Source organism: Tupaia chinensis, unplaced genomic scaffold (genome assembly GCF_000334495.1).
Source record: "Tupaia chinensis unplaced genomic scaffold, TupChi_1.0 Scaffold149502_1, whole genome shotgun sequence".
Classification (NCBI taxonomy): Eukaryota; Metazoa; Chordata; class Mammalia; order Scandentia; family Tupaiidae; genus Tupaia; species Tupaia belangeri.
This window is the reverse complement of record NW_006209346.1, coordinates 817,856-831,314: the sequence shown is the minus strand read 5'-3', so window position 1 is coordinate 831,314 and position 13,459 is coordinate 817,856. Positions and strand designations below refer to the sequence as shown.

General features: G+C 40.2%; 1 protein-coding gene across 2 annotated transcripts in view; it reads left to right on the top strand.

Moving 5' to 3' along the window:
• Window positions 1-13,254, top strand: part of SLC35D1 (solute carrier family 35 member D1) — a 42,317-nt gene extending 29,063 nt beyond the window's left edge. For both annotated transcript variants that reach the window (XM_006171402.3, XM_027769432.1), the window contains exons 10-12: window positions 203-281; window positions 4,366-4,448; window positions 9,819-13,254. In XM_006171402.3, coding sequence (XP_006171464.1) covers window positions 203-281; window positions 4,366-4,448; window positions 9,819-9,927 — 271 coding nt within the window. In that variant the 3' untranslated portion in view covers window positions 9,928-13,254. The remainder of the gene's footprint in view (window positions 1-202; window positions 282-4,365; window positions 4,449-9,818) is intronic.
• Window positions 13,255-13,459: the final 205 nt, after the last annotated feature.

Genomic DNA, 13,459 nt, shown 5'->3' with positions numbered 1-13,459 from the left:
AAGAAGTAGACATGTGTTTCTCTTCAGTGAGATTTTTAAAAAGCTGAAACTGCAGTACAGGCGGCAGCAAGGTAGGGAAGAGCTCATAGTCAGTGACTAGAATGTGCTAGCTTGGGCAACCCTGGTTGTTTCTCCTGGCGGGAGTTGATTTTAAAGTAAGTAATGGGATCACACTTAGAACAATACCTCTTCTTCATTCTAGGTTTATCTTGATGTACGCCACAGTGCTCTGCACTCAGTATAATTCTGCTCTTACAACTACAATAGTTGGCTGCATTAAGGTGAGTTGAAAAACACTTTTGGGACCTGCGTTATTTGAAAATTGTTCCTCTAAAATAAGTCTAGCTATGGCCTTAAGCCTTGTCATCCTTGTTTTCTCATATACTGTCTTGTTGATAGTTTAACAAATTATGGTGATAGTTTCTGAAACAAATTCTAAGAACTCAGGGAGGCCATCTTCTGTATGCAGGCAACTTAGCTCTGAGGAGTATAGGAGAAAAAATGTATTCTGTTAGAGTAGAGGAAGAAAGAATTAGGCCTGTTTTTGACAGGGCAGTTGAATAGCTCAGTAATGGTGATAGACTCGTCCCATTAGGCCCCAGTGAGAACTGTTCTATTCTCTGCCTCACCGAGATCTGGCTCTTTTGTAGGGAAAGCGTGCCTGCCAGAAGCTAATCAAGAGAATTTTCCTTTGCTTGAGCCAAACCTTAAATGGCCCAGTTCTAAAAGCTGTGTCTGACCTTTCCAGTGATGTCATTTCCTCCTCATCCGTTTTATTTGCAGGAGACTCATTTGTCTTCAGCCAGGAGTGCCAAGTTTATTTCATTGAATTTTGAGCTAAAGTTAGTGAAGGCTTGAAGCCTAAGGGCCTCTTTCATCTGACTTGGTGATTCTAGTGGTGTAATATTCAAGAGGCCATAGCATGCCTGAATTTCAAACGAATGAGCAAAGTAGGCTTGCTTTCTAAAAAAGGCTAGACAGAGAGGTCGATCCTTGATCACTGGGAAGAGAAGGCAGCTCCTCCTGCGAATTCCTTTCTGGTGCTCCAGTGGTCAGTAGTGAGGGAAGGAGTTGTAGAGATGCAGCTTTTACTATTCTACTGTGTTTCGCTCTGCACTCCCCAGTTGTGTGGCCCTCCTTGCCTCAGTTTTGAAACCAGAGTAGGTTAAAACTCAAGAAAGTCTACAGCTTCAAATCATGGGAATGTTTGGTGTGAGTAGAATTCTAAATTAAAATACAAGTCAGTTATGTGAATTTCCCCAAAAAACTAGAGGCAGTCTACATTTAAGGGACTAGGCTGACTGATACAATGTTAGCCCTCTAAATTAGGTTTGAGCTATGTTTTGTTTTTGTAAAGCAAATGTTTCAAGAGCAAAGTGGATGTCTTGCATCTTCAGAATAAGAGCAGAAAGAACATGAGACATAGGGCAGTTGATATCATATTTTTAGCCAAGAAGAATTGAATAGGAAATTAAATTTGAATAACTAAGTCTCATTGCTTGGAATTTCTTTGAGTGTATGTATTTGTTTAGATAGGGTCTCTCTGTGCTGCAATCTTCCTATCTCAGCCTCCCAAGTTGCTGAGACTACAGGTGCATGCCTGCACAACCAGCTTTTAGGGCGTCTTATGCTGGTCTTAGCCTGTGGCATAGCGGTGTCAACTAGTGTGCATTACCATGGCTGAGCTTCTTAAATGTACTTTCTTTATTGTTATTAGCATGGGCTGCAAAGACAGTCATGCTCTCATTAAGGCTATACTCTTCTTTTGATATATGCTTCTCCTCATAGTAGTCCAGGAAATCCAGGGACTTACTCAGTTCAAAGGGCTTATTTTTATTCAAATACTATACACGGAAGAAAAACCTGGGTTGTCTGATTAGTTCACTGTTGTTCTTGCTTCTCTCTGCTGCATGCTGTTTGATCTTCAGACAGGTGGGAGTCTAACTGATGGCCTTATTGGCTGAAGTTTTTTTTAATATTTTTTTTTTTTTTTTCTCTTTTTTGAGAGGTTTTTGCTATAGGGCGTATGCACTCACCAGAAAGACAGAGAGACAGAAAGCGAGAAATCACCCCCCAGAGGGATGGCCACACCGCAATCCCTTCTCCTCCATTCTCCTCTTGGGATCTTGGGCACACACGCACCCAGCGTGAGTTTAAGCCACCGTGTCCAGGACTCAAACCGCAGTTGACTACATGGGAGTCCAGAGACATAACCATTACACTGGAGCTGGCTGGAGTCTTGAGGCCACACTGAAGTTTCTTTTTTTAGCCTCCCAACCATAACCCTTTTTAGCTCAGCCATTATTTCTCCAGGGGGCTTTAAGCTTCCTTCTGTGCTTAAGGATCCCAACCCCACAAACACTTGGGACAGCACTCCTTTCTTCTCTTTGGTGTGAGAAAGTCATTTAGGATAACTAGTTTAAAATGGACATCTCTAGGCCTTCTGTGTTATAATGAATCACAATCTCTGGAGTAGAGCCTAGAAATCTTCATTATTTTATTTTATTCTTTTTTTAGAGAGATTTTTACTATAGGGCGTGTCCGCTCACTGGAGAGACAGACGAGATGCTAAAATCCCCCCTCAGGGGGATGGCCATGCTGCAATCCCTTTTCCTCTTGGGATTTTGGGCATGCTTGCAAATGTACCCAATGAGTTTAAGCTGCTGGTTCTGGGACTTGAACCACGGTCGACTACGTGAGAGTCCAACAACATAGCTATTATGTCATCTGCTTCTCCAGAAATCTTCAATTTTAACAGTTTTCAGAGCCAGCAGGTGGCATAATGGTTAATTTGCTGGACTCCTACGTGGCTGACCTGGTGGCATGGCAATCATACTGGGCACATGTGCATGTAAGACCAAAATCCCAGGAGGAGAATGGAGATGGAATTGTTGTATGACCATTCCCCCATTACCCAAGGATAATTTCTCACTTTCCTTCTCCTGTCTCTCTGTAGCCAGTACATGTACCTTCTGGCAAAAACCTTTTTAAAAAAAGGTTCCAGCTGATTCTCAGATATAGTAAAGTTTGAAAATTGCAGTCTTAGTTTTGAGCTATCAGGATAGAAAATCGCAGATAGTTTTGAGCTTCTGTGATCCCTGGTAGGTTCTGTTTGGGGAACGTGCCTTTTCTTGATAGCAAACCTTCCTTAGGATACCCTAATACAGAACTGCAGTTTTTCTCACTTCTGATTTTGAGTAGCAAGGATTAGGTTTTCTGCCCCCTCCCTTTCTGAAGTTCCTTGGGCAATGTATGCAAATTAATTCACCTTCTGCCTGGATCTCTGTATTCAAAGAGAATACACACTTTCCAAAGCTGACTACGGAACTTTATTTAATCTATTACATGATATTTATTGGGTTGTCAGAAAAGTCATGATGCGTTTTGGCATAGAAAAGCATAGTAAAAATACGTCATGATTTTTCTGACAGCCCAATAATTTAATATTCCCCCCTTGAATAAAACGAAAATCTGTTTTAGAGTAATCGCTTTCTGTATCCTTAAACCTAGAAGAGACTGACATAATTTTGAATACTCTTGTTATAGAAATAATTTTTGAAGTTTGTTTTTGACCTTTTATAAATGCTATAGCATTCTAGTTTTTGTCACATAGGCCTAATCTAGGAGAGTTTAGGTAATAAAAATTTTGCAACATGGACAATTTATGGCAGCTATAGTAGCAGGAAGAGAAGAAGTGACTTAAAAATGTGGAAGAAGGGAGTTTGGGGGAGGAATTGAATAATATTTTAAACTTAGGAAACATGTTTTTCATTCTGTGGTGTGTGGATAATTTAAAGGGAGGCAGAAGATGTTTCCATCTGAGAATGTCAAGAGGTTGATTTCGGGTACAGTACTTTGAGATGATTTACCATGTGTTTCTTAAGATTCCAAGGAAGATCTCTCTAAAAACAGTCTTTGTGTTAGTAAAGTTTTCATTGTCCCTTTTTTCCTTTTGTAAAAGACAGAAGATGCTTACATGGAAGCAGTGTTTCCTTTTCTCGTCTCTCACAAGTTGACGGATATCTTAGTGGGAAAAAAAAAAGCAGTCTTTTCTAAGATTGCTAAATGTGTTTTTATACTTCCTCCTCCTAGCTATCACATTGTTTCTCTGTTTAGATTTATAATGTCAGCCCATACCACACAGCAGAGAAAGTTTGGTGATCTTGTTAGTATTCTTCAGTATTGGTGAAAGCATTTATTTTATGAAGAAAGATTCTTGCTCAGACTATACTAATTCTAGGGTTGACGGTTGTTTGTTTTTGTATTTTAAGAGTAAATATTTGAGTCGTAGCACAGATGTGTTTATATGTATATTTTAAAAACATAGTTAACTTTTGTAACAATATATTACCACTTTCTTCTTAGAATATATTGATAACTTATATTGGAATGGTCTTTGGTGGAGATTATATTTTCACATGGACAAACTTCATTGGCTTAAATATCAGGTAAGTACAACGACTGAATTAAATATAACCACTCTGGGGACCAGACAGCAGCACAGCTGGACCCCCTTGGGAAGGTTTCTTACGATCTCCCTGGGGGGCCAGTAGAGAGAAAGAAACAAAAAGTGAGAATGCAAGTGGCCAGGTCCAAGACTTGAACCACAGTTGGCCATGTGGGAATTCATTGCTTTAATCACCACACCTCCTGCTGGCCCCTCAGTGTGTTTTTCAAGCTGCTAGGTTCAGAACTTGAACAGCAGTGTCACCACATGGGATCCAGCCACCTTAACCACCACATCACCTGGCTAGTCCATCTTTTTCTAACATTTTTAATAATTTCGAATTGCATTTTATTGTAATAAATTTTGCAAGCTGTGTCTATCTTTGTTTTACTACAAGGTGAAAAAGAATGAGTAATATGCTTTAATCAGCCAGTTTGGGTGATTGCAGAGCTGGGAGTAGAATACAGGTGTCCTGACTCCTGTTCAAGTATTTCCATTACAGTGTACTTCTCCTCTTTTGGCAAGGAAAGTATATTGTCTCATTTTTAGCTACTCTTTCTCTTTAAAGTGAGGAGTATTTTATTTTTTACATTTCTTTTGATTTTCGTCTGCTAATCAGTAGAATCAGTGGTCGTGGATGTTACTTTTTAATGTAAAAACCAAATTTACAGAAACTAGTTATTAAATTTCACTTTGCTTAGAAATTGTGTCAGTTGATCCTTGGGCAGCTTGCGCTTTGAAGGAAGTCACCCTTCCATATTAGCCATGTTTCTGGTTTTCAGTTGAAGGAAGCAGGAGGTTTATATAGTAGTTACTCAGGTTCCATCCAACTTTGAGCCTGAGATTTAAGAAGGTAATTCTTTTCAGTAGGGATCTATCAAGAGCTCGCCTGCTCCAACTCCCCTAAATGCCTTTTTCCAGTGGCTAATTTCTGAGTGCTCACTCAAGCCAAAAAAGCAGCAGAAGAGGTGAGGAAAGAGGAGAGTAAAAATAGAACATGCTCTTGTACTTTCATCAAAGTCTGGACTCTGGCTTAGGCCTGAGTAATGTTGCTCTTCCAGATACTGACATCTTTGTCCTCATACATGTCCAGAGCACAAGTTCTTTCCCCTTAATATCTTATTAAATAAATGACTGGGTAAGTGTACTGCAACCTGGTAAATCATATTATGTAATCATTCCCACTTTAAATTATCAGCTCTTTGAGGGCAGAAATCACTTGTCTTATTTATATATAGTATTAGTGCCTGGCCCATAATAGGCATTCAGAAGTAATAATAACAACAAAGTACTAACCAATGATTTTTTCTAAATTTCCAGAGGATCTGTGTACGCTCACCAGAGAGAGAAAGTACCCCTTCTATGTGGTGCAATCTTTTCCTTCCATTTCTTCATCTTCTCAGGAATTTGGGCATGCACATACACATGCCCAGTGTATTTTCCAAGCCTGGGGTGTTTTTCAAGCCCCCAGTCTTTTTCCTCCATTTCTCCATCCTGTCAGGATTTTGGGCCTGCACAAACACATATCTGCTTTGTTTTCAAAGCCTCTAGGACTGAGATTCGAACCACAGTTGGCTTTGTGGGATCCACTTTCCAGTGCATTGCACTTAACCACTGTGCTACAGAGTTGGCATCCTACCCTTAGTTTTTATGTTTATTTTGTGTGAATCACAAGTCCTACATACTCTACACTTAATCTTTACAACAGCCCTATAAAATGGGGCTGGTATTATAGTGCAGTGGTTAACTGCTGTGTGGAACAGGCAGGATCCCCCATGGGATCCGGTGATTCAGATCCTGGCCCCAGTGACTTTGAAAACACACCAGCTTGTGGGTATGCATTTATACATGCCCAGACTCCTGACACGAATGGAAAAAAGGGGATTGCTGCATGATCAGGCCCAATGGGAGGGGTATTTTCTCTTTCTGGCACATGCATGTGCCCTCTGATATTTAAATAAAAAAATAAAATAAAATAAGAAGTAGGTACCATGAATATTCCATTTCACAGAGAGGCTAAGAAACTTGCCCCTTATTACTTTCTGCTAAGTGACTGACCCATGATTCATCTTCTAATTCTTCACACTGAACACTGCACTGTGTAGTAAATGATGAATAGATGAATGAAATGATTTTATTTCCATATTCCTTTATAATACATCATCACACTGGTTGCATACTCAAGCCAGTTTCCTTTTCTGTAACAAAACCATTTTAATCCAGCTTCTGAAGCCAGAGGGTCTGTATGAGCTCTAAGATGGACATGGTAAGACTCAGAGTCTAGCTCTGCAATTGGTTCCTGAGGACTTTGGTCTGGCCACCTCTATTTAGTACCTGCATCCACAGTTCCTTCATTTTTGTATGTATTTGTCTGTTTCCTTAAAATTAAGTGTGACTTCTTAGTTCCAAACTAAGCAGAAGCCTCGGACTGCTATAGTTATTAGACTCTTCAACCTTCTCCTGAAGTAAGAAGAAATGGCTTCCTATGCTCAGTAATTCTTTGATTTGGAGAGCAAGGAGGACATATTTTAGACGGACAGTTTGTTGCTGCTGGTATAACATCTCTCAGGCTATTTAAAGTGGTGTATAGCTGACATCTCACTAAAATAATCTGTATTTTTAAGTAGGTTACAGGGAGGTTAGTTAGCTTCTCAGTTATAATTCATGACAAAAGAGAACTAAACTGGAATATAGTAAAGGCCCATGTTCTGTTGCTGAAACTGCCACTGGTTATCTATAGTGTAATTCACTTTGATGACCACAGTTTTTTAAATGTAAAATGTGAGGTTGGAACTATGGTTTCTATCTTAATTCTGCCATTGAACTTCTCTGATTCTGCCCAGGAAGTTCCATGGAAGGTGTTTTATGCAGTCAGTAGCTCTGAGGTTATTTTGGAGGAAACGAGAATTTGCAAGAACTTCTTCCAGGTGTGGAAAACACATAAAATGTGTTCTACTTTTAGTTTTAATAGGAGTTCTCCACCAATATTTTAGGGTTTCTTTTAAGAAGTAGAAAAGGAAAAAAGAGCATAAAGGAAAGGGGAAAGAATAATGGGATTGCTTGGGTGAAGATGTCATGAGGATGGAAGGACAATCTGGCTGCGATGGCTGGCAGCACACTGATTGATTGCCAGGGTTGAGTCAGCTGATCTGGCTGGCTAGGTAGGGGTCCCTTTCCTCCCTCACTGCCCCATGTATGTCCCATTCAAAGCTGCATGCTTGGTTGGTTGAAGAGGACAACCTTCCCCAAAAGAAGAAGACCATTCTTTTGTTAAAGGGTATGTACATGAGTATCTGTCGTTCCCTGCTAGAATCAACAAATAAGTTCCCAAAGGTATCTTGAAAGCAAAAGAAAGGAGCTGTTTCTTAACATGTAAGGGAATTCCCTCTTCCAAAATACTAGCACTAAAGAGTAGAAAGAAATAGGAAACAGTGTTTATTAGGCTTATATTGTTTCTCCTTAATTTTTCTGTAAATTTTTCAGTCTTTAAAAGATATATAAATATATGTATATACACACACACACGAATGTATATATACTTAATATATCTTTGTATGTGTGTGTGTGTATATATATATATATATGGAGAGAGAGAGACTGATTGGCCGGCCCCATAGCCAAATCGTTAAGGGAGCTGGGCCACACATAGCTGAGCATGGTTTGAATCTGCACCCTGTGGGTTGAAAAACACCTCAGGGATGTGTGCGTGCACATGTTCCAAATCCTGACAGGATGGAGAAATGGAGAAGGGATGGTGGCGTGACCACACCCTCTTGGGGTATAATTTGTTCCTCTCTCTGTCTCTCTATGGCGAGTGCACATGTCCTCTGGCAGTTAAAAACTAACAAAAAAACCCTGTATATGTGCATAGGACTTCACCATAATTCTGATCTTAAGATTTGCTTGATAATCAGTTAATTTAGCAAATCATGTCCTTGTCAAGGACTGTGAATTCCAAAGAATATCAGAACAGATTTGGGGAGCCTTTTTTCCCCCCTAGATTTATTGCAGGGAAAATTCCTAAAGCCCTTAGGCAGATGGAATGGGTCACATCTTGGCCAAACTTCTGTGACTAAAATACTTTTTTTTTCTTTTTTTAAGTATGTACAAAGACCAAAACTTTTCTTAGAATGGAAAAGGAATAAATAGATATCTGGGAAGGCAATAAGTAGAGTTAGTACTGGTTGACTACGCAGTATGTGATAGCCACCTTTACTATGTCATTTCATTAAATCACCTTTCAGAAAGGTGCCCAAGTGCACACGCCCTATAGGCAAAATCTCTCTGAATCTGAAACCATTGCCCAGGCCAGACGCCTAGCTGGCTGGACTCCACACACTCCTGAGTGGTAGTCTCAGTGGAAGAGCAGAGCAGGACAGGGCAGACTGGGAGGGTGGGATCTGAGAGCTCCTCTAGCTTACTTTCAGCTGAGTGATTGGGGCAGGAGATGTGTATCCCAGGTGGATTTGAGGTTCTCTGCAGAGAACAGACAGAGATAATCACTGTCCCCAGAAAGTGAGCCTTCCTGGTGGTAGGTGTGATGTGCAAGTGAGAAATACCAGCAATCAAGAGGGCTCAGATAAGTTCCCCATTGTGGACTTCTTTCTAGCAGAGAGAAACCACCTCTGTGAACCTCCCGGGGTATACATGTTCACTAACTAATTGGGATGTTTTCATCTAATCGAAAATTCCTTTTAATTGCTTGAATGCTTGTTTTTGAAAATGCAAAAAATATAAATAAAAATCACCCATAATCTCATCGTTCAGTCGTAACCACTACTAATATTCTTTGTGTTCCTTCCAACCTTTTGTCTATTCCAATTGCAGATCCATGTACATATTCATGTTCATTTAAATATGGGATTAAACAATGCTTAATGTTTTGTGAGGTTTTTTTTTTTCTCATTTAAGATGTTGTTGCCTTATATCATTTTAATGGCTGCATAGTATTCTGTTGTATGAATTTATGTAATTCCTCACTGTGAAACATTTATCCTTTATCTAATGTTTTTGTTATCATAAATTTTGTGAATTTACCAGAGGGTGCATGCGCTTATTGGAGAGAGGCAGAGGGAAAGTGAAACAGCACCCCCTAAGGTGACTAGTCCTGCTGCAGTCCCTTCTCCTTCATTTCTGTCTCCTCTCAGGATTTTGGGCATACATGTACGTGTGCCTGGTGTGAGATTGGAACTACTCAGTTAGCCATGTGAAACCCAACTGCTTTAACCACCTCACCATTGACTGAACCAGTGTTATAAATTTTGAGATAAACACTTTGTAAAGTGTTTAACCCCAATCCAACAATCCTCTCTTCTTCCCTCTCTTCATTCTTTCCTTTCTCTCTCTCTGATCGTGGGTTTCTGTTTTGCAGTATTGCCGGGAGCCTGGTGTATTCCTACATCACTTTCACTGAAGAGCAGCTGAACAAGCAATCAGAAGCCAGTAACAAGCTGGACATTAAGGGGAAGGGAGCAGTGTAACCAGAGGATTGCTTCAATGACATAGGCCCGAGGCGTTGTTCAACTTGGAACACTGGCATTTCCTATGCAGAGACTGAGGTGTCTTGATTATGAAGAAAATTCCATTCCTTTGCACTTGCACAATCCAAGGATTGATGGCTGCCTTTTAAATTTTATGAGAGAAACTTATAATTGACTATTTTAAATATGCTGTGTGAATTAATTTATATCAGACTGGAAAATGTACTGGGCTTTTTAATTTATTTTTCTTTTATGCCGACAACAAAACATCAGTGTTTTTAAAATATTTTTTTCTATAGTTTGATATCCAGGTGTCCCTGAGAGCTGCAAATAATGTGCTCCAACCAGAGCCTGTCAGTCATTGCTGTGTCTGGAGGCAATTTAGCCTTTCTTCACTGGAAATGCAGCTGAATATCTGCAATACTCTTTGAATGTTATTTGTTATGATTGCATTGTCGTCGTAATATCATCACTACATTTGCCAAAGACAACAACTTTGGCACTAAAAAAAAATATGTAGGGTTTTGAAGTGTATTGTTTCTGCGTTGGCTTCTCTGAGAACTCTTGGGATGAGCAGTGTGTTCCTTGAAATTATGTTGTTCTCTCTCTGTTGTGTAGGACGGGGATAATGGGAGGGTAGAGGAAGTAGGCCTTGTGCTCCTTTATTCATGACTCATTCAGCTGAAATCTATTGAGTGTATGTGCAAAGGTTTTTGTTAAGTGCTGAGGATTCTGAGTATTTGGGGGGATAGTTGGAAGATTTCACTCCTGCCACAGTTACTAAAATGAGATGGAGAACTCAGCTCTGTCAGTCCATTCAGAAGACATTGTAACTATGGGTGAGTGTGACAGCTCTCAGAAACCAAATCTGTAAGTGAATTGGAAGCACCTGCCTTTGCTACACACAACGGTTAGGTCCAAATTTTGCAGTGTGAGATGAAGTGCATGTGAAGAACTGCATTTTGTGAACCTCTGCAGCCTTTCCTATGAATAAGAATGGCAGACAGTCAAGGAGACCACCTTTTGTTTCTCCACGGCTCCCTCTTCTGGGTTTGGTTGCTACTCTTTTTTTTATCCATTTTTGGATCAATCTGATGAGGTCCCACATTTCTGAACTTATTGGTTGAGGGAAAAGACTGGTTAGACATTTTACCTGGTCAAGGCTTGTTCTTTCTCTAGCAGTGTCGGTGTGAGTGCTATCATCTCTCTTCCTTCTCAGATGGCACGAGCATTGAGTAGTTCCCTTCCATTGGGCACCCCCACTTAAGCCTGTGCCTCTTGGCTCATTTAATGAGCTTGCTAGCTTCTCTCAAGACCCGTGCTATAACCTAGGAGAGCAGCCATGAATTGCCATTCCCCGAATTGCTTCTTAGGAGGATGTTAAACTGTCCTGTGACTTAGCTCAGAGATACCTATTGATTTTTGTGGAATAAGTGTGTTTGCTGAGGCTAGTTGTGCAGTCAGTGTACAAGAGGCTGGATACCTTTACATTGGTACGCATGTTAGCTTCTATTTCATTGGGTTTGGAATTCACTGGGTTCTGTTGGCCAAACCAACTAATAGTTTGGTCTCAACAGGAGGCCAGGAGAATTTTGTTTTGTTTCTTTTTTTTTTTTTTTTTTCACTTGAAAAATTATACTGAGGTCATTTTCATATTTATGTTTTTCCCTGGTGTTGGTTTGTCTGTATTAAGCCTGGCCAATGGCACTGTGTTCCTAGAATTAGCCCTGCAGCCACCACCCAAGTCAGTAAGCTCCATGTCAGAGCCTTATGCTTTTTTCTTTTTCTCTCTTTTTTTTTTTTAAGCATCATCTGACATGAGAAGATTCCAGTGGGAGAATCTTGTGTCAGATGGGTCTTACTATTCCTCTTTTACCAATGAGAAAACAAGACTCAGAGAAAGTAGATGACTTGCTAGTAAGTGGAAATCCATGTTCTTTCCATTGAACCATGTTGCTATTTGATTAACCAGTTGCCCTTCGCCTCTAAGGGAGTAAGGAAATAGAGGTGCTAGCCTAGTTAACTCAAGCTCTTTCAAAGAAGCAAGCAATCTACTGAATTTGCGGTCAGAGAAGAACATCAGGAAGAGTGACAGATCACTATCCTGGAGCCCTTACCTGGCTTCCAGGCTGACTTCCACTGAGATGTCCTCTGCCTGTGAAGGTTGCTGACAGGTTTTGCCTGGATATACTGGAAGGGCACAGTGAGATCTAGTTTTAGCAATCCCATTCCTTCTGTCAGCCACAAAAAGGAGGGAACTTAGACATTAGAAATAATTTGTATTGTAAAATTTCTTGTCACGAAAGGCCTTTGGATATGTTTAAGAGGCTTTGAACTAAAGTTCCACTAGGGCTTGAACCTAGGGGTCGTGTTCCCTTGGAAGTCTGTCACCTCTCCAGGTTTATTTTAGAAAATCACGTATGTATGTGCCAGGCTTCTCTACCATAGGACCCTGGCCTCTGGCTGATCAGAGCAGTACAGCAACTTAGAACTTTTCCTTGTCCATTACTTGATTCCTGGATGCCTCCTTCAGCTGCCTCCAACATTTCAAGCTAAGAGAGAAAGCCTGGGTAAGTTGGAGATTGAGTAAACTGGCCACCAGTTTTGTAGTTTGGGCGATTATTTGCAGTTGTGGTGCAATACATGAGATATTTACGTAATACTCAGGCTTCTTCCATAGTGATTGGATTTTGCTGCATGGTTAATATCTTATTAGGCAAAACCTCGTTGGTCTATTAACTGTCTACTGGTAGAAAAAGAGCAGTATAGACTTCAATCCTTAATTTGCCCACTGAGAAAGATGAGCTGTAGTGAGAATCTGAAAGCCAAATTTTATGACTAATGACTCCTCCTCTTAGAGTTAATGAAAATGAAGTCCTCTTTGGCCGATTTGCTTGTAGTCACCACCAGATGGATTAGAATAACCTTGGTTGGTCAGACCGCATGCTGCCGATTTGTCACATGATTAATTGCCTTATGTGGCTCTCTACAAGTCAGTCATTTGTAGGATCCAACTTACATGTGGGTTTAGAAAAGTGCATATGCAAGTTTTCAAAGCCATGGAAGGTTTTGGTCAGTAAAGCTGATGTAAGAGCCCTACAGAAAGAATAGTAGAGTTTCGCATTTGATTGGTTTGGGATAGACAGTACTTGGGACTTTGGGCCTGCCTTACATTAATTTTTATGGCCTCATTAAATGAGCGAAGATCTGAGTGGCTGTTGTATGCCAGGCATTTTGCTGAACTCTGGGAAACAGGAATAGGACATGGTTCTTGCTCTGAAGGAGTAAATCATTCTTCAGCCAGAAGTGGTCGCCTGATCCAGAATTGAGAGAAAGGAAACAGGTGAAAGGAGTCTGTGATGGTGCACAGTAGCCTGTACAGCATTGCTGATTTTAGAGCAATAGGGCTAAAGTTCGATTTTTGATTTTTGTTTTTTAATCTAAGGGGACTTGCATAACTTAGTTTTCTAGCTCTGAGATAAGTGACATGGATTTTTTTTTTTTTTTTTTTTTTTTTGAGAGGCTTTTGCTA